Below are 21,422 nucleotides of genomic sequence, written 5' to 3'. Positions count from 1 at the left end.
GAGATGGGGAGAACGAGGGAGGCAGGGAAAGTGATGGTGGTGGAGAAAGAGTAGAAATGGGGGGTAGAGGGAGAGAAAGGGTGAAAGGTAGGGAAGAAGGAAAAGAGAGGGAATGGGGGAGGGAAGGAGAGGAATAGGAAAAGGACAGGGGAAAAAGAGAGAGAGAGAGAGAGAGAGAGAGAGAGAGAGAGAGAGAGAGAGAGAGAGAGAGAGAGAGAGAGAGAGAGAGAGAGAGAGAGAGAGAGAGAGAGAGAACGAGAGAAAGAGAGGGAGAGAGAAAAAGAGATGGAGAGAGAGACAGATAAACAGAGAGAGACAGAGGGAGAGAGAGTGTGAGAGAGAGAGGAGCGAGTGCAGGGAAGTGTATGGAAATGAGTGAGTAGGTGCTATCTAGTCACCGTGAAGGGAGGGAGGAGGGAAAAGCGAGAGAGGGAAGGCTAGGGGGGAGAGAGGGAAGAGGAGGAGGATGGGGAAGAGGAGGAGGGAAGGACGAGGAGAAGGAGTAGAAAGAGGAGGAGAAGGACGATTAGGAGGAGGAAGAGGAGGAGGAGGAAGAAGAGGGAGTGGAGTAATAGGTGGAGAAGGAGGAAGAGGAGAAGAGGATGAGAAGTAGGAGATGGAAGAGGAGGAAGAGAAGGAGAAGGATGAGGAGGAGGAGGAGGGAGAGGAGAAATAGGCAAAGGAGGAAGAGGAGGAGGAGGAACAGGTGGAAGAGGAGGAAGAGGAGGAGATATAGAGGAGGAGAAGGAGGAAGACTAATGGTCAGTAGGCTGTATGTTTGTTTTACTGTCAGTTATGTATGCCTAAGCACCTGTGCACTTGTCGGCCTACATGTGGTAACCCAAACTCTCCTACTAGCTCTTCTTCCCTCTTAAGTGCTGTATGTATGATATTAGCTCTCCAGAGTAGGGTTTGTGACCCACAGCTACTACTGATGCAGGGCCAAACATTGGTGTCAACACTGATAATTCAACATGCAACCACAAAAAGATCATTTGTATATCACGCCTGGCAGGGGTGTCATCTAGGATCCCTGCTGTGTTGTGGCTGCACGATGATTCTCGTTGTGACAGCACTCCTGGCTCTGGTTCCCCTTCAGTTTCTTCTTCTCTTTAATTGTTCTATTCACCGGAGTCCAAAGAAAACTGGATATTTTCCTTCGATTTTTTCCTCTTCTTTCCCCCCTTACTTTATGATTGTTTTATTATTCACTAACTGATTTATCGATATTCCCCTCACTGGCTTGCAGGGGTCGAGTCACAGCTCTTAGCCCTACACGTGTGTGTGTGTGCTGTCACATAAGAGGAGGACAATTCAATTAATAATAAAGAATAAGGGAGTAAGACAAGAAAAGGGAGAGAGTACGCATGAGAGGTGAGTCGACTGGTATGAGAGGAGGAAATGCGAGGTCACTGGTAACTACACCATCACCTCTCATTAACTCTACACTACTCATCCTCTCAGTACTTTAAATAAAATAATAAAATAAGAACAAGAAATAACTGGGACAGTAAATGTTACTATTCCACTCAGTTTTATTTCTAAGTTTTTGTACAGTAATATAATCTGGAACAGGAAAACAGGATTGGATTTAGATAAATGGGGATTGTACATAAACAGTGAGACAAAAGTGAATATATCTTACAATACATGTGCAGTAGGGCGGTTCATCTGAGGAACTCACTAGCCACGGGTCTCAAGACCCACACTGAAGACAGATATCTTCCCAGAGCTCCCAGCTCTCTCCAGAGCTCTCTACTCCCAGCTAGAGCAGACCTAAAGTCTCCCCCAGAGCCTCTAGCCCCTCGCCCAGAGCTCTTAACGCAGGCAAGGGCTCTGCCTGAATTTCCTCTCTAGCTGTTTCCTAGAGCTTATGTGGTCCTTAAAGTACCCATCCTAAACTCTAGGTTTTGGGGTTCACCCCCATGAGGTGCACACCACATGTTTTCACACCAGAGTCACTAACCACTCCTGACTGTCACCATCAAGAACAAAAGACCTGAGGCCGAGACGGCGCCAGGTGTCTTGCTACATTTCTAACACTTCCCTTCCAAGGTGACAATTTACACTAGTTGGTTAGGTCTACCTTTGACCTCACAAGCACAGTTGACCTACATCACAGGGTGTGTGTGTGTGTGTGTGTACTCACCTAGTTCTCACCTAATTGTGGTTACAGGGGTCGAGTCACAGCTCCTGGCCCTTCCCCTTCGCTGGACGCTACTAGGTCACTCTTCCTGCTCCAGGAGCTTTATTATACCTCTCCTTAAAGCTATGTATTGGTCCTGCCTCCACTACATCACTTCCTAGACTATTGCACTTTCTGACAACTCTGTCACTGGAGAAATATTTCCTAAGATCCCTGTGATTCACCTGGGTCTTCAGCTTCCAACAATGACCCCTTGTTGCTGTGTCCACATCCTGTCTCTGTCCACCGTGTCGATTCCTCTCAGTATTTTGTATGTCGCTATCCTATCCCCCCTACCTCTCCTATTCTCCAATGTCCTCAGATCGATTTCCCTTAACCTCTCCTCGTAGGGTATACCCCTTAGCTCCGGGATCATTCTAGTTGCAAACCTTTACACTTTCTATAGCTTCCTTACATGCTTGGCTAGGTGTGGGTTCCAAACTGGTGCTGCATACTCCAATAAGGGCCTAACGTACACAGTCTACAGGGCCCTGAACGATTCCCTAAGATGTCAGAATTCTGTTCTTAGGTTTGCTAGGCGCCCGTAAGCTGCAGCAGTTATTTGGTTGATGTGCATCTCAGGAGATGTGCCTGGTGTTATACTCACCCCAAGGTCCTTCTCCTTGAGTAAGGTTTGTAGTCCTTAGCCCCTAAAAACAACAGACATAGCCCCACTCAACAAGGGGGGCAGTAAAGCAATAGCAAAGAACTACAGACCGATAGCACTAACATCCCATATCATAAAAATCTTTGAAAGGGTCCTAAGAAGCAAGATCACCACCCATCTAGAAACCCATCAGTTACACAACCCAGGGCAACATGGGTTTAGAACAGGTCGCTCCTGTCTGTCTCAACTATTGGATCACTACGACAAGGTCCTAGATGCACTAGAAGACAAAAAGAATGCAGATGTAATATATACAGACTTTGCAAAAGCCTTCGACAAGTGTGACCATGGCGTAATAGCGCACAAAATACGTGCTAAAGGAATAACAGGAAAAGTTGGTAGATGGATCTATAATTTCCTCACTAACAGAACACAGAGAGTAGTAGTCAACAGAGTAAAGTCCGAGGCAGCTACGGTGAAAAGCTCTGTTCCACAAGGCACAGTACTCGCTCCCATCTTGTTCCTCATCCTCATATCTGACATAGACAAGGATGTCAGCCACAGCACCGTATCTTCCTTTGCAGATGACACCCGAATCTGCATGACAGTGTCTTCCATTGCAGACACTGCAAGGCTCCAGGCGGACATCAACCAAATCTTTCAGTGGGCTGCAGAAAACAATATGAAGTTCAACGATGAGAAATTTCAATTACTCAGATATGGTAAACACGAGGAAATTAAATCCTCATCAGAGTACAGAACAAATTCTGGCCACAAAATAGAGCGACACACCAACGTCAAAGACCTGGGAGTGATCATGTCGGAGGATCTCACCTTCAAGGACCATAACATTGTATCAATCGCATCTGCTAAAAAAATGACAGGAGGGATAATGATAACCTTCAAAACTAGGGAGGCCAAGCCCATGATGACACTCTTCAGGTCACTTGTTCTATCTAGGCTGGAATATTGCTGCACACTAACAGCACCTTTCAAGGCAGGTGAAATTGCTGACCTAGAAAATGTACAGAGAACCTTCATGGCGCGCATAACGGAGATAAAACACCTCAATTACTGGGAGCGCTTGAGGTTCCTGAACCTGTATTCCCTGGAACGCAGGTGGGAGAGATACATGATTATATACACCTGGAAAATCCTAGAGGGATTAGTACCGAACCTGCACACGAAAATCACTCACTACGAAAGCAAAAGACTTGGCAGACGATGCAACATCCCCCCAATGAAAAGCAGGGGTGTCACTAGCACGTTAAGAGACCATACAATAAGTGTCAGGGGCCCGGTACTGTTCAACTGCCTCCCAGCATACATAAGGGGGATTACCAACAGACCCCTGGCAGTCTTCAAGCTGGCACTGGACAAGCACCTAAAGTCGGTACCTGACCAGCCGGGCTGTGGCTCGTACGTTGGTTTGCGTGCAGCCAGCAGTACAGCCTGGTTGATCAGGCTCTGATCCACCAGGAGGCCTGGTCACAGACCGGGCCGCGGGGGCGTTGACCCCCGGAACTCTCTCCAGGTAAACTCCAGGTAGACTGTACTCCATCTGCGAATTTCTTTGCCCTTCTTCGATCTTCATGACTTGGCATTTGGTGGGGTTGAACTCCAGGAGCCAGTTGCTGGACCAGACCTGCAGCCTGTCAGATCCCTTTATAGTTCTGCCTGGTCCTCGTGCGTGTGTGTGTGTGTGTGGGGAGAGAGAGAGAGAGAGAGAGAGAGAGAGAGAGAGAGAGAGAGAGAATGTACCAAAGGTACACTCAACACTACCCATGTATTTGAAAGTTAGTCACTGTCATGCTAGGCTGCTGCTCCACTTTTCTGAAGTGTTTGATATTTTCTCTCACTGTTCATAATTAATATATATGTGAGTAATTACTATTATATTTCTTACAGGTTCACCTGAGATCTTTTAAAAACACCCATAGATACACTCGTCACTGCCCTTACAGTTTAAAATTAGTTCTAATTATTTAGTTATCCTAATAGTTTACTAAATATACTGTCAGGGTTACCGCTACTTATCCCTTGGCACTCAAAGGTAGGGAGAGTGATGCTACATGTCCAGCCGGACGACACACTAAAAACAATCACAACGACCAAATTTCTCCCACATACGCAGTAGTATCTGACGTCTCGTAGTCAAAAGGCAAGTTGTAACTCTCGTGGTGACTTCTGACAATGTCATACGATGTCTATGTCACTTATTTTCTTTTCTTTTATCACACATTCCAGTTTTGTCACTGATCCAATCCCATCATTAGGCCCGGTGGCCCATATCCTGGCCCATATCGTGGTGACGTCCGGGTTCGATTCCCGGCGAAGGTTGAAACATTGGGCGTGTTTCCTTACACCGGTTGTCTATGTTCACCCATTAGGACAAAATGGGTACCTGGGTGTTAGTCGACAAGTGTGGGTCGCATCCAGGGACAAACTTGACCTAATTTGCCCGAAATGTTGTCCATAACAAAGGGCTTTCTATATAGTAGTATGTCATTGATGTTAACTATGGTCTGTATACCTTGTACATGTACTTGTAAAAACAAAGATATTATTATTATTATTATTATTATTATTATTATTATTATTATTATTATTATTATTATTATTATTATTATTCACACTTTTTCTTTATTATTATGGTCATAACATGGAGTTTATTATACTAATTGTTTTATCTTTTTTTCCAAATCGCTCATTAACAACTTGATCACTACACTACAGCCATCGTGCGTCTTCACTGGTCACAACCTTGACCTGTTGTTAATAACTTTTCTACATAAACTGTGACAAAACACTGCTGCCTCCAGCACTGACTCGCTGCTCGCTGCCGCTCACTCAAGCATCACTTGTGTCAACACAGCTGCCTATAGCACTGACTTGCTGCTCGTTGCCCCTCAAGCATCACTTGTGTCAACACTACTGCCTGTAGCACTATATGTGAGTGTGGGTGAAGTGTTTTTGTGTCTACCTCCACCTTCCAAGTATACATGTGTCTCGTTCCCTGTTTTCCCAGGCAGTCCGGGCGTCATCACAGCTGTGTGTACCTGACTGCACAGGCAGGAAAGAGGGAGACCTGGTTAAAAACCCAACCAATTGTCTTCAGTATTATGTCTGTAGCGACCCAGATGGAGACGGTGTCCTCCCCATAGAGCCGTCTGTCTTACCCCTCCAGTGCGAAGAAGGGTGAGTCCAATTATACTTTTCTATGTGTTTATATATGTAGAATTACGCGCTGGTCAGCATGATAGTAGAGTGCTATATGACCCTAACGGGTTTACAGTTTCTCATGAACAAAATAAAATATCAGAATTGTATTTATTCAACTCTGTATATATCCCTCAATGTATATAGTTATAAATATGGTACACATAAACAATGGTATAAACCTTGGTAATAAATACCGACAAGTTGGTTTAGAAAGACACGTAAGCAAACACTATAACATATTTATTAGAAAACGTTTCGGTCCTGGGACCTTGATCACTTCTCAAGGTCCCAGGACCGAAACGTTTTCTAATAAATATGTTATAGTGTTTGCTTACGTGTCTTTCTAAACCACACATAAACAATACATTCGTTGCATATGTCTACAAACATATCCATCTCTCACTGTATATAACAACACGTATATAACAACACTTACAACATTCATTTCTCAATCATTCAAGAAATTTTATTTTGAAATCACAACACCATATAGATTACAGTTCCCTTTCAAAGTGATTAAATTGCATATAAAGATATTACTTACCTGTGATTATGTTACATAAACAGGTGTGTATCAAGATAATTATGGTATTCATTACCGACAAGGAGATAAGTAAGAAATTTGTACAATAGTTAAGTATCTTTATTCCGAAACTTTTCGCCTACACAGTAGGCTTCTTCAGTCGAACACAGAGGTGGCTGGTTATGGAGAGAGAAGCTGCAGTGGAAAGGGACTGACCACCTCTTCAAGGTTGATGGATTGATCTCGTCTTTATCTCTCCACTGTTTCTATTGTCACCATAATAGTTGCATCTGTATTCCACTGATGAAGTCTACTGCATAGACGACATATTTTACTTAGCCACAGGTGAGTCTCTCGGTGTATATACGCATATAAGTATCTCCCAATTCATTTAGCGTGACTTTCATGGGTTATCCCAGGTTCTCTACACGCATGCTGCCGTGTATGATAATCTATGTAACTGTATTTGTGTATACCTGAATAAACTTACTTACCTATTTAAACCAAACTTTCCCAGGACCTTCCCCCTCTCCCAAGGACACTCCCATTCAAGCAAAAAATCTATTAACAAATGCACAAATATGGAAAATATTTCTTAGAATTTGTTTAGCTAGGTTATGTTAGGTTAGGTCCAGTTAGGTTCAGTTAGGTTAAATTGCTAAAAGTAACACGTACATTGCTAGCATTGCTTCCAACACCATGAAAATCGATAAAACGACGAGGAACACAACTCAGGAATCCAACTCCGGCATCTACGTCATATTATATCCGGGATGAGATAAATATTTCGTTATGTGAGAAACGTTTTAGAACTTAAAAAAAAAAAAACACGATTAAAAATACTCTTTCAAAGAAATTGCTTAAATGTCTGTACCACCATACACCACAGCACCAATAAACATTTCATGAAATTCCTAGAAGCAATGCTTGTTACCACAAATTTCCATCACTACCACCAACACCATCGCTCATGGCACTGATAATTCTCAATCTGCCTGATGACTGCCGTTTCTTAACTCCCCAAAACAAAATATCATTCCTACGAGCCCTCCTAGGGCAGGGAAGGTACCAGAGCCAGAGGTTGCTACCACCTGCAGCTCACAAGACTGCCATTCACACGAGCCCCCCTGGGACGGGGAAGATGGCAGACCAGAGGTCTAGCTTCTCCCTACGAGCCCCATGAGGGCGGGGAATGTGGCTAGGCCTGGAGACAGCTGGTCCCAGAAGATGAGGAGGTACTTATACCTCCTCCCATAGTAGACATAGATCTCAGACACTCCCAAGACAAGGAGCCAAGGCCGGGTCACAATCTGGAAAAGACCCGGGCCGGGAGAGTACCGGCGAATCAACAAAATTTAACTCGTCACGGACAACAGACAAAGTATCTACACACAAGTGAATGACAAATAATAACTAACTAGAAATGAGAAGTTGATTTTCATATTGGATTGCAGATCAGCATATATAGGAAACTATAAGTATTTATAATCTATGCACAAAACTAGATCTAAAAGTATGTCTTTCATCTGATTTTTTAGAGCATTTCACCAGTTTTATTCTGTGTGATACATCCTACCAGTCTTACACTGTGTGATACATCCTACCAGTCTTATACTGTGTGATACATCCTACCAGTCTTACACTGTGTGATACATCCTACCAGTCTTACACTGTGTGATACATCCTACCAGTCTTATACTGTGTGATACATCCTACCAGTCTTACACTGTGTGATACATCCTACCAGTCTTACACTGTGTGATACATCCTACCAGTCTTACACTGTGTGATACATCCTACCAGTCTTACACTGTGTGATACATCCTACCAGTCTTACACTGTGTGATACATCCTAACAGTCTTACACTGTGTGATACATCCTACCAGTCTTACACTGTGTGATACATCCTACTAGTCTTACACTGTGTGATACATCCTACCAGTCTTATACTGTGTGATACATCCTACCAGTTCTATACTGTGTGATACATCCTACCAGTCCTATACTGCGTGATACATCCTACCAGTCCTATACTGTGTGATACATCCTACCAGTCTTACACTGTGTGATACATCCTACCAGTCTTATACTGTGTGATACATCCTACCAATCCTATACTGTGTGATACATCCTACCAGTCCTATACTGTGTGATACATCTTACCAGTCCTATACTGAGTTATACATCCTACCAGTCCTATACAGTGTGATACATCCTACCAGTCTTACACTGTGTGATACATCCTACCAGTCTTACACTGTGTGATACATCCTACCAGTCTTATACTGTGTGATACATCCTACCAATCCTATACTGTGTGATACATCCTACCAGTCCTATACTGTGTGATACATCTTACCAGTCCTATACTGAGTTATACATCCTACCAGTCCTATACGGTGTGATACATCCTACTAGTCTTACACTGTGTGATACATCCTACCAGTCTTATACTGTGTGATACATCCTACCAGTCCTATACTGTGTGATACATCCTACCAGTCATATACTGTGTGATACATCCTACAAGTCCTATACTGTGTGATACATCCTACCAGTCTCACAATGTGTGATACATAATACCAGTCCTATACTGTGTGATACATCCTACCACTCATATACTGTGTGATACATCCTACCAGTCTTACACTGTGTGATACATCCTACCAGTCTTACACTGTGTTTACCTGGAGTTTACCTGGAGAGAGTTTCGGGGGTCAACGCCCCCGCGGCCCGGTCTGTGACCAGGCCTCCTGGTGGATCAGCGCCTGATCAACCAGGCTGTTGCTGCTGGCTGCACGCAAACCAACGTACGAGCCACAGCCCAGCTGATCAGGAACTGACTTTAGGTGCTTGTCCAGTGCCTGCTTGAAGACTGCCAGGGGTCTGTTGGTAATCCCCCTTATGTGTGCTGGGAGGCAGTTGAACAGTCTCGGGCCCCTGACACTTATTGTATGGTCTCTTAACGTGCTAGTGACACCCCTGCTTTTCATTGGGGGGATGGTGCATCGTCTGCCAAGTCTTTTGCTTTCGTAGTGAGTGATTTTCGTGTGCAAGTTCGGTACTAGTCCCTCTAGGATTTTCCAGGTGTATATAATCATGTATCTCTCCCTCCTGCGTTCCAGGGAATACAGGTTCAGAAACCTCAAGCGCTCCCAGTAATTGAGGTGTTTTATCTCCGTTATGCGCGCCGTGAAAGTTCTCTGTACATTTTCTAGGTCGGCAATTTCACCTGCCTTGAAAGGTGCTGTTAGAGTGCAGCAATATTCCAGCCTAGATAGAACAAGTGACCTGAAGAGTGTCATCATGGGCTTGGCCTCCCTAGTTTTGAAGGTTCTCATTATCCATCCTGTCATTTTTCTAGCAGATGCGATTGATACAATGTTATGGTCCTTGAAGGTGAGATCCTCCGACATAATCACTCCCAGGTCTTTGACGTTGGTGTTACGCTCTATTTCGTGGCCAGAATTTGTTTTGTACTCTGATGAAGATTTAATTTCCTCATGTTTACCATATCTGAGTAATTGAAATTTCTCATCGTTGAACTTCATATTGTTTTCTGCAGCCCACTGAAAGATTTGGTTGATGTCCGCCTGGAGCCTTGCAGTGTCTGCAATGGAAGACACTGTCATGCAGATTCGGGTGTCATCTGCAAAGGAAGACACGGTGCTGTGGCTGACATCCTTGTCTATGTCGGATATGAGGATGAGAAACAAGATGGGAGCTAGTACTGTGCCTTGTGGAACAGAGCTTTTCACCGTAGCTGCCTCGGACTTTACTCTGTTGACGACTACTCTCTGTGTTCTGTTAGTGAGGAAATTATAGATCCATCGACCGACTTTTCCTGTTATTCCTTTAGCGCGCATTTTGTGCGCTATTACGCCATGGTCACACTTGTCGAAGGCTTTTGCAAAGTCTGTATATATTACATCTGCATTCTTTTTGTCTTCTAGTGCATTTAGGACCTTGTCGTAGTGATCCAGTAGCTGAGACAGACAGGAGCGACCTGTTCTAAACCCATGTTGCCCTGGGTTGTGTAACTGATGGGTTTCTAGATGGGTGGTGATCTTGCTTCTTAGGACCCTTTCAAAGATTTTTATGATATGGGATGTTAGTGCTATTGGTCTGTAGTTCTTTGCTGTTGCTTTACTGCCCCCTTTGTGGAGTGGGGCTATGTCTGTTGTTTTTAGTAACTGAGGGACGACCCCCGTGTCCATGCTCCCTCTCCATAGGATGGAAAAGGCTCGTGATAGGGGCTTCTTGCAGTTCTTGATGAACACAGAGTTCCATGAGTCTGGCCCTGGGGCAGAGTGCATGGGCATGTCATTTATCGCCTGTTCGAAGTCATTTGGCGTCAGGATAACATCGGATAGGCTTGTGTTAATCAAATTTTGTGGCTCTCTCATAAAAAATTCATTTTGATCTTCGACTCTCAGTCTGGTTAGCGGCTTGCTAAAAACTGAGTCATATTGGGACTTGAGTAGCTCACTCATTTCCTTGCTGTCATCTGTGTAGGACCCATCTTGTTTAAGTAGGGGCCCAATACTGGGCGTTGTTCTCGATTTTGATTTGGCATAGGAGAAGAAATACTTTGGGTTTCTTTCGATTTCATTTATAGCTTTTAGTTCTTCCCGCGATTCCTGACTCCTAAAGGATTCTTTTAGCTTAAGTTCGATGCTTGCTATTTCTCTGACCAGTGTCTCCCTGCGCATTTCAGATATATTGACCTCTTTTAGCCGCTCTGTTATTCTTTTCCGTCGCCTGTAAAGGGAGCGCCTGTCTCTTTCTATTTTACATCTACTCCTCCTTTTTCTTAGAGGAATAAGCCTTGTGCATACATCGAGTGCCACCGAGTTAATCTGTTCTAGGCATAAGTTTGGGTCTGTGTTGCTTAGTATATCTTCCCAGCTTATATCGGTTAGGACTTGGTTTACTTGGTCCCACTTTATGTTTTTGTTATTGAAGTTGAATTTGGTGAATGCTCCCTCGTGACTAGTCTCATTTTGTCGGTCTGGGGCTCCTCGCATACATGTCTGAACCTCAATTATGTTGTGATCTGAGTATATTGTTTTTGATATGGTGACATTTCTTATCAGATCATCATTGTTAGTGAATATGAGGTCTAGTGTATTCTCCAGTCTAGTAGGCTCTATTATTTGCTGGTTTAAATTGAATTTTGTGCAGAGATTTAAAAGCTCGTGTGAGTGTGAGTTTTCATCAGAGCTGCCTCCTGGTGTTATTACTGCAACAATATTATTTGCTATATTCCTCCATTTTAGGTGCCTTAAGTTGAAATCCCCCAGGAGCAAGATGTTGGGTGCAGGAGCTGGAAGATTTTCCAGACAGTGGTCAATTTTTAACAGCTGTTCCTGGAATTGCTGGGATGTTGCATCCGGAGGCTTGTAGACTACCACAATGACTAGGTTTTGGTTCTCGACCTTTACTGCTAAAACTTCCACTACGTCATTTGAGGCATTAAGCAGTTCTGTGCAAACAAGTGACTCTGCAATGTACAGGCCAACCCCGCCTTTTGCCTGTTCACTCTGTCACATCTGTATAGGTTGTAACCTGGGATCCATATTTCATTGTCCAAGTGATCCTTTATGTGGGTCTCAGTGAAAGCCGCGAACATTGCCTTTGCCTCTGCAAGCAGTCCACGGATGAAAGGTATTTTGTTGTTTGTTGCTGGCTTTAGACCCTGTATATTTGCAAAGAAGAATGTTATCGGACTGGTGGTATTGTTGGTACTGGGGGGGGATTTTTTTTCCGGCATTAGTATCTGTATCTGTGTGATACATCCTACCAGTCTTACACTGTGTGATACATCCTACCAGTCTTACACTGTGTGATACATCCTACCAGTCCTATACTGTGTGATACATCCTACCAGTCTTATACTGTGTGATACATCCTACCAGTCCTATACTGTGTGATACATCCTACCAGTCCTATACTGTGTGATACATCCTACCAGTCCTATACTGTGTGATACATCCTACCAGTCTTACACTGTGTGATACATCCTACCAGTCTTATACTGTGTGATACATCCAACCAGTCCTATACTGTGTGATACATCATACCAGTTCTATACTGTGTGATACATCTTACCAGTCCTATACTGTGTTATGCATCCTATCAGTTCTATACGGTGTGATACATCCTACCAGTCTTACACTGTGTGATACATCCTACCAGTCCTATACTGTGTGATACATCCTACCAGTCCTATACTGTGTGATACATCCAACCAGTCTTACACTGTGTGATACATCCTACCAGTCCTATACTGTGTGATACATCCTACCAGTCTTATAATGTGTGATACATCCTACCAGTCCTATACTGTGTGATACATCCTACCAGTCCTATACTCTGTCATACATCCTACCAGTCATATACTGTGTGATACATCCTACCAGTCTTACACTGTGTGATATATCCTAACAGTCTTAAACTGTGTGATACATCCTACCAGTCCTATACTGTGTGATACATCCTACCGGTCCTATACTGTGTGATACATCCTTCCAGTATTATACTGTGTGATACATCCTACCAGTCTTACACTGTGTGATACATCCTACCAGTCTTACACTGTGTGATACATCCTACCAGTCCTATACTGTGTGATACATCCTACCAGTCCTATATTGTGTGATACATCCTACCAGTCTTATACTATGTGAGACATCCTACCAGTCTTATACTGTGTGATAAATCCTACCAGTCTTATACTGTGTGATACATCCTAACAGTCTTAAACTGTGTGATATATCCTACCAGACTTATACTGTGTGATACATCCTACCAGTCTTATATTTTGTGATACATTCTACCAGTCTTATACTGTGTGGTACATCCTACCAGTCTCATACTGTGTGATACATCCTACCAGTTTTATACTGTGTGATACATCCTACCAGTCTTATGCCGTGTAATGCATCCTACCACTCTCATGCTGTGTGATACATCCTACCAGTTTTATATTGTGTGATACATACTACCAGTCTTATTCGGTGTGATACATCGTATCAGTCTTATATTGTGTGATACATCCTACCAGTCTTACCCTGTGTGATACATCCTACCAATCTTATCCTGTGTGATACATTCTTTACTGTGTGATACATCCTACCAGTCTTATATTGTGTGATACATCCTACCTGTCTTATATTGAATGATACATCCTACCAGTCTTATACTATGTGACACATCTTACCAGTATTATACTGTGTGATACATCCTACCTGTCTTATATTGTGTGATGCATCCTACCTGTCTTATACTATATGATACATCCTGCCAGTCTTATACTGTGTGTCACACCCTACCAGTCTTATATTGTGTGATACATCCTACCAGTCTTATATTGTGTGATACATCCTACCAGTCTTATACTGTGTGATGCATCCTACCAATCTTATACTTTGTAATACATCCTACCAGTCTTATGAAATTAAGACACATGTGCAACATCTGGGTATCTTTGTTGTAGACGTTTCGCCTTCCAGTGGCATTATCAATACAAATTCCAGGACATAACTTGACAGTAGAACTATGTACAGAAGATGAGGTAATCAGTCCCTCAACCTTGGAGTAGGTGCGAAGAGCACCGTAGTCGTGAAGATTCATCTACGCGACTACGGTACTCTTCGCACCTACTCCAAGGTTGAGGGACTGATTAGGGTGCTCTTCGCACCTACTCCAAGGGTGAGGGACTGATTACCTCATCTTCTGTACATAGTTCTACTGTCAAGTTGTGTCCTGGAATTTATATTGATAAAGGCACTGGATGGCGAAACGTCTACAACAAAGATACCCAGATGTTGCACATGTGTCTTAATCTCATCTTGTCAGTATTGTATGCAATTCTTAAGCTACTAGTCTTATACTGTGTGATACATCCTACCAGTCTTACATTGTGTGATACATCCTACAAGTTTATATTGTGTGATACATCCTACCAGTCTTACCCTGTGTGATACATCCTACGAGTCTTATTCTGTGTGATACATCCTACCAGTCTTATTCTGTGTGATACATCCTACCAGTCTTACCCTGTGTGATACATTCTACCAGTCTTACATTGTGTGATACATCCTACAAGTTTTATATTGTGTGATACATCCTACCAGTCTTACCCTGTGTGATACATCCTTCGAGTCTTATATTGTGTGATACATCCTACCAGTCTTACCCTGTGTGATACATTCTACCAGTCTTATATTGTGTGATACATCCTACCAGTCTTATACTGTGTGATACATCCTACCAGTCTTATATTGTGTGATACATCCTACCAGTCTTACCCTGTGTGATACATTCTACCAGTCTTATATTATGTGATACATCCCCCAGTCTTACCCTGTGTGATATAATCTACCAGTCTTATATTGTGTGATACATCCTACCAGTCTTACCCTGTGTGATACATTCTACCAGTCTTATATTATGTGATACATCCCCCAGTCTTACCCTGTGTGATATAATCTACCAGTCTTATATTGTGTGATACATCCTACCAGTCTTACCCTGTGTGATACATTCTACCAGTCTTATATTATGTGATACATCCCCCAGTCTTACCCTGTGTGATATAATCTACCAGTCTTATATTGTGTGATACATCCTACCAGTCTTTCCCTGTGTGATACATTCTACCAGTCTTACTCTGTGTGATACATCCTACCAGTCTTATATTATGTGATACATCCTACCAGTCTTATATTATATGACACATTCTATCAGTCTTACCCTGTGTGATACATCCTACCAGTCTTATATTATGTGATACATCCTACCAGTCTTACCCTGTGTGATATATTCTACCAGTTTTACCCTGTGTGATACGTTCTACCAGTCACATCCGGTGTGATACATCCTACTCGTCTTATATTATGTGATACATCCTACCAGTCTTATCTTGTGTGATACATCCTACCAGCCTTGTACTGTGTGATACATCCTACAAGTCTTATATTGTGTGATACATCCTACCAGTCTTTACTGTGTGATACATCATACCAGTCTTGCATTGTGTGATACATTCCACCAATCTTTACTGTGTGATACATCCTACCAGTCTCATATTGTGTAATACATCCTACCTGTCTTATATTGAATGATACATCCTACCAGTCTTATACTGTGTGAAACATCTTACCAGTATTATACTGTGTGATACATCCTACCTGTCTTATATTGTGTGATGCTTCCTACCTGTCTTATACTATGTGATACATCCTGCCAGTCTTATACTGTGTGTTACACCCTACCAGTCTTATATTGTGTGATACATTCTACCAGTCTTATCCTCTGTGATACTTTCTGCTAGTCTTATATTATGTGATACATCCTACCAGTCTTACCCTGTGTGATACATCCTACCTGTCTTATATTATGTGATACATTCTACCAGTCTTATCCTCTGTGATACTTTCTGCTAGTCTTATATTATGTGATACATCCTACCAGTCTTACCCTGTGTGATACATCCTACCTGTCTTATATTATGTGATACATTCTACCAGTCTTAGCATGTGTGATGCATCCTACCAGTCTTATATTATGTGATGCATAATACCAGTCTTATATTTTGTGATACATCCTACCAGTCTTATCTTTTGTGATACATCCTACCAGCCTTGTACTGTGTGATACATCCTACCAGTCTTGTATTGTGTGATACATCCTACCAGCCTTGTACTGTGTGATACATCCTACCAGTCTTGTATTGTTTGATACATCCTACAAGTCTTATATTGTGTGATACATCCTACCAGCCTTATCCTCTGTGATTCATCCTTCCAGTCTTATATTGTGTGATCCATCCTACCAATCTTATCCTGTGTGATACATCCTACCAGTCTTGTACTGTGTGATACTACCTACCACTCTTATAATGCGTGATATATCCTAACAGTCTTATCCTGTGAGATACATCCTACCAGTCTTAACCTCTGTGATGCATCCTACCAATCTTACCCTGTGTGAAACATCCTATCAGTCGTGATACTACCTACCAGTCTTATACTGTGTGATACATCCTTCCAGCCATATATTGTGTGATACATGCTGCCAGTCTTATTTTGTGTGATACATCCTGCCAGTCTTATTTTGTGTGATACATCCTACCAGTCTTATACTGTGTGATACACTCTACCAGCCTTATATTACGTGATACATCCTACCAGTCTTTACTGTGTGATACATCCTACCAGCCTTATATTGTGTGACACATCCATCCAGTCTTATATTGTGTGATACATGCTACCAGTCTTTAATGTGTGATACATGCTACAAGTTATATTGTGTGATACATCCTATCAGTCTTTACTGTGTGATACATACCACCAAAAATCTTGAAAATCATCCTGCGCCTTATATGCCCAAGGTCAGGGTTAAGGGCTGACTTCTGGTTACACTTTAGTGTGAAGTAAGAGCGTAATTAACCCTTGAATATAATTAATGATTTACCTCTATACTTCTGTCGTGCGCCTTATATGAGGGAAAACACTGTATATCCGGGAGTGATGCACAGTTGTCTTCTTCAGGTATTTCTTCAATTCAGCTGAAAGTGTGAGGCAATGTCAGACGATAAATCCTTCTGCCGACTATTGTAAAGGTCTCTGCAGCCCGTGTGTCATCCAGTGTGAGACTCCAGGTCAGGATGGTCACGTTATCTTACAAGCATTCTAATATGTTTTTATTTCGTTATCTGTCTCTGTCTGTATGTATGTCTCTCTCTCTCTCTCTCTCGCTGTCGCTTTAATAGGTAACATTTCAGTGTTCCTTTGGTACTTGCTATTCTTAATAATAATAATAATAATAATAATAATAATAATAAATAAATCTAATAATAATAACAACAACAACAACAGCAACAACAGTAATAATGATAATAATAATAACAATAATAATAATAATAATAATAATAATAATAATGATAATAATAATAATTATATCTTAAGATTAAATTATTATAGAAAATTCTCCAGTAATTTGAATATCAATAAAATTTTCAATATTTCGGGTTCTCTTTGAAAATAAATAAATAGGCAATTAATATGAGCTAATTATTTCCATAACTGCATACATTTTCTGTGTATTCCAGGCACGTTAATTCCGTCAACACTGGATTGTAGCAAATATGAAATCTGCCTTGAAACAGGTCCTCAGGAAGTAGAATGTCCGACTGCTACTCCGTATTTCAACTTCGAGAATTATGGATGTACCGATGACCCGACTGTTTGCTACGACCTTTGTGACCCCTGTGACGTGTACTGCGTGGCTGAGGGCAGGATTCCTAATCCACACAACTGTCATGGCTACTTGTACTGCAACCCTCCTGATGTGGCTTTATTTCTTTGCCCCGAAAACGAGGTCTTTAACACACAATCTCTCATCTGTGAGAACACCACAGACACCTGTGACAACCTCTGTACAGACACCACTGGCGCTTATGATGGTTCTTTGGGGGCGTTTTTGGAATAAGTTTGAGTATGTTTGATATGTTAATAAATTTATCAGCGTTTATAGGTTTTACCAAAAAAAATATCATTTTATTAAAAGCCTCATATGGGGTAATTATCTCACAGGAAAATATGCAGAATTAATCCCGATGTCACTGAGATTAGAGAGAAAAGTAAAATATATGTGATAACGAGTGACTCACTGGCACCAACATGTCTGAGCAAACTCCTCTGGTTGACACTTGACGCTATTGGTCGAAATGTGACTCCACTGGTCAAGACGTGATATATCTGTTCGAGATGTTCTATCACTGATCACGGGAGAATACGGGACACTACTGTTCGAACCGTGACAGAGCTACTAGCTACATATATAGTACACTCCGAAGTCTCCACTAAGTGCTCAGTATTTAGATTTCTTACCATTGTCTCAGAGAACATGTAGTGACAGAGGAACATCAAAGATCATTACTTAACTCTCATAGTGGACCTTATTAAATACTGAAACTACAGCCGTAAACCTAGACTCACATATCACTACTGGATTCCCTGAGATACAACTTCAGCGAGTCAGACTTCAAGAAACAGTTCAATTAATCCTTACAGTGGTTCTCAGTTAACCTAAACAACCAACTTTACACAATTTGTACATAAAGTCACAGGGAAACTTTATGAAACTAAATGTATATTAGTCGCTGTATGATCTGAGATATGTATCCCCGTATTGCATAACCACAGTCCCTGTACTGCAATGCACGCGAATAGAATAGCACAGAGTGCGTTTAAGGTAATCAAAAATGGCTTTCAAAAGTCATATGGAAACTGATATTCCAATTTCTTAAAAAAAAATGACAATTTATGATCTACACGAACCAAACTTATTGGTTTTTCTTCTTGTTAAGATGCACCAACCTTGAAGCTAAAGTGAAGAGGTATGTATAAGGGGCACGTCAGTTCCCCTGTCTTCTAATAATATGTTATTTTTCACTATAGTCTACCTTATCCATAATTACTATCACATTTGCTTTGTTTCGTAAGGTGAAGTCCAGGATCTTTCCTTAATTCATGGTATAACTTAACAAATATTTTAGGACAATTGTGTAGCACAGACCTGTGCAACACAATTGTCATCAAAGAATTGTTAAGTTATACCAAGAATTGGTTAAGTTATACCATGAATTTGTTAAGTTATACCATGAATTTGTTAAGTTATACCATGAATTTTTTAAGTTATATCATGAATTTGTTAAGTTATACCATGAATTTGTTAAGTTATACCATGAAATTGTTAAGTTATACCATGAATTTGTTAAGTTATACCATGAATTTGTTAAGTTATACCATGAATTAAGGAAAGATCCTGAACTTCAACTTACGAAACAAACAAAGCAAATGTAAAAGTAATTATGGACAAGATATATTATAGTGGAAAAATAAATATGATATTAGGAGACAGAGAAAATGAGGTGCCTCTTAAGTTGTCTCAGAGAGATCAATGTCCTGAAATACACCAGCATATTAAGTTTGAAGCCGCCCAGAAGTGGCATTATCAAGCTATCAGCATTGATAAGTTGACGCTAATTCGATGCGACACTCAGAACTTATCGAATGAAAAGCAGTACATAAATTTTGATAATTTAAAAAAATGGGGCTATAGACCCCAAAAATAAGCTACCTTTATTTAAGCTCTAGGTACATAACAAACTTTTTTATAATGGTCTTGAGGATGTTATAGACACATCAAAGTACGTTAAGTTGATTTTACATAGGATAACCCAATAAAGTCAAACACTCAGACTTCTGATCACAGGAAATATATTCCCAGTATTTCAGAAAAAACAGTTTCATTGAAAAAAAATGGCACATTAAAACTTGTACATATGTTGGTAGAATTGCCGACAATATGTAAAGTAAAAGGACACAAGTGCAACTATTGTGACATTTTACTGTGGCAACGTTTCGCTCTCCAGGAACTTTGTCAAGCCTGCTTGACACATTAAAACTTACACAAATTTAAATGAAAAGAAAGTTTCCTCTGAAAAAATACATCAACACTAAAACTTAAAAACCGATAAGAAGTGTAGAAAATAATTTACCAATATTATGCTGTGTAAATAAACCTGATTAAAAGTGTATTTTTAAAAGAAGAGAATGGAGCCGACAGGGAGGCTCTGCGCCTGCGCAGAAGAGACTCGCCATTGTTGTTTGAATTGAACTCAAACGTTAGTGAATAATGGGAAGAATTTTTCGTGCTCTAGAGGTAAAATTGGGCTGACACCTCTCAAATAGGAGGCGAAATTGTTGGATGTGCATTCCTGCATAACCTGAGATATCAGGCGACTGGACAAGACAGCTTCAGGAACCTCAGATAAATCTGTTTATGTTTAACTCTGGCCAGTGTTATTTCATGTATAGACAGTCAGGTTTTCTGAGTATGATACACATTAATCTCCAGTCAAATTGGTGAGTGATATTAAGATATTCTACTTCTGTTATGTAAATTGTATATATATAATCAATTATTAATTTTAATATACAGTCCACAAATTTATATATTAACAAGAATTCCTGGTGTATGTACATTTCATTTGTAATTAATAGGTCTAGAGCAACTTGTGGATATGACAGTGGTAGGTATCGAAGGGGGACATTTTTTGTGACCTAGGTGTCCCAAATTCTTACTTGTCTATGTAACTCTGATAAATAATAATTCTCTTTGTTATCATTTACTGTTATGTACATAATGAGTTACATTCAGATAAATGTAATTTTCCACAAGAAAATGCAGTCACAAGTTATTGTTAAAAATACAAAATAAACACAGTTCAAACCCAAGAAACGTTTTACCGATTTCTTATGATGCATCATATATTTAGGACTGAATTATTTTAATCGGGAGAAAGCGCCCGAGGAATGTTAGGCATTCATATTCGCCTCAGCAAGGCGAGGATAAATCCAGTCACTTGGATCGAGAACTCTCACCAGCATCAAGGCATCTTGAGGAAGCATGATACATCTAAATAATGCAAAATATTACTATACCATATCAAGAATTAGTGGCAAAATAGAAACTACACTCTCCATTAACTATTCCAAAAAAAATTTTGAAATTATACAGCCCATCAGAAGAGGCTTTCCAAAAGTATCTTATAGAAACCAATTTAGAGAATGATTAATATAAAACTGAGCAGAGAACATCTGCACTTGTTAGTTACCACAAGATTCTCTACCTATTGATAGTTGACCAGTGTCCATAATTTGAAGATGATAACATAAATCATTCTGAAGTTATAAAGTCTTGAAGCAAGTTATTAGTAGTGGAGAAGACTGTAGCTACAGTGAGTCAAGACTGTAGCTACAGTGAGTCAAGACTGTAGCTACAGTGAGTCAAGACTGTAGCTACAGTGTCA

General features: G+C 41.0%; 1 protein-coding gene across 1 annotated transcript in view; it reads left to right on the top strand.

Moving 5' to 3' along the window:
* The window catches only part of LOC128703258 (uncharacterized), a 57,221-nt gene extending 36,370 nt beyond the window's left edge, over window positions 1-20,851 (top strand). The window contains exons 2-4 of the mRNA XM_070103448.1: window positions 5,821-5,990; window positions 17,095-17,204; window positions 17,655-20,851. Coding sequence (XP_069959549.1) covers window positions 5,821-5,990; window positions 17,095-17,204; window positions 17,655-18,034 — 660 coding nt within the window. The 3' untranslated portion in view covers window positions 18,035-20,851. The remainder of the gene's footprint in view (window positions 1-5,820; window positions 5,991-17,094; window positions 17,205-17,654) is intronic.
* The last annotated feature ends 571 nt before the right edge of the window (window positions 20,852-21,422 follow it).

This window comes from Cherax quadricarinatus, chromosome 85 (genome assembly GCF_038502225.1).
Source record: "Cherax quadricarinatus isolate ZL_2023a chromosome 85, ASM3850222v1, whole genome shotgun sequence".
NCBI lineage: Eukaryota > Metazoa > Arthropoda > Malacostraca > Decapoda > Parastacidae > Cherax > Cherax quadricarinatus.
Note: the sequence above shows the minus strand (reverse complement) of the source record. Positions and strands in the feature narration are given on the sequence as shown.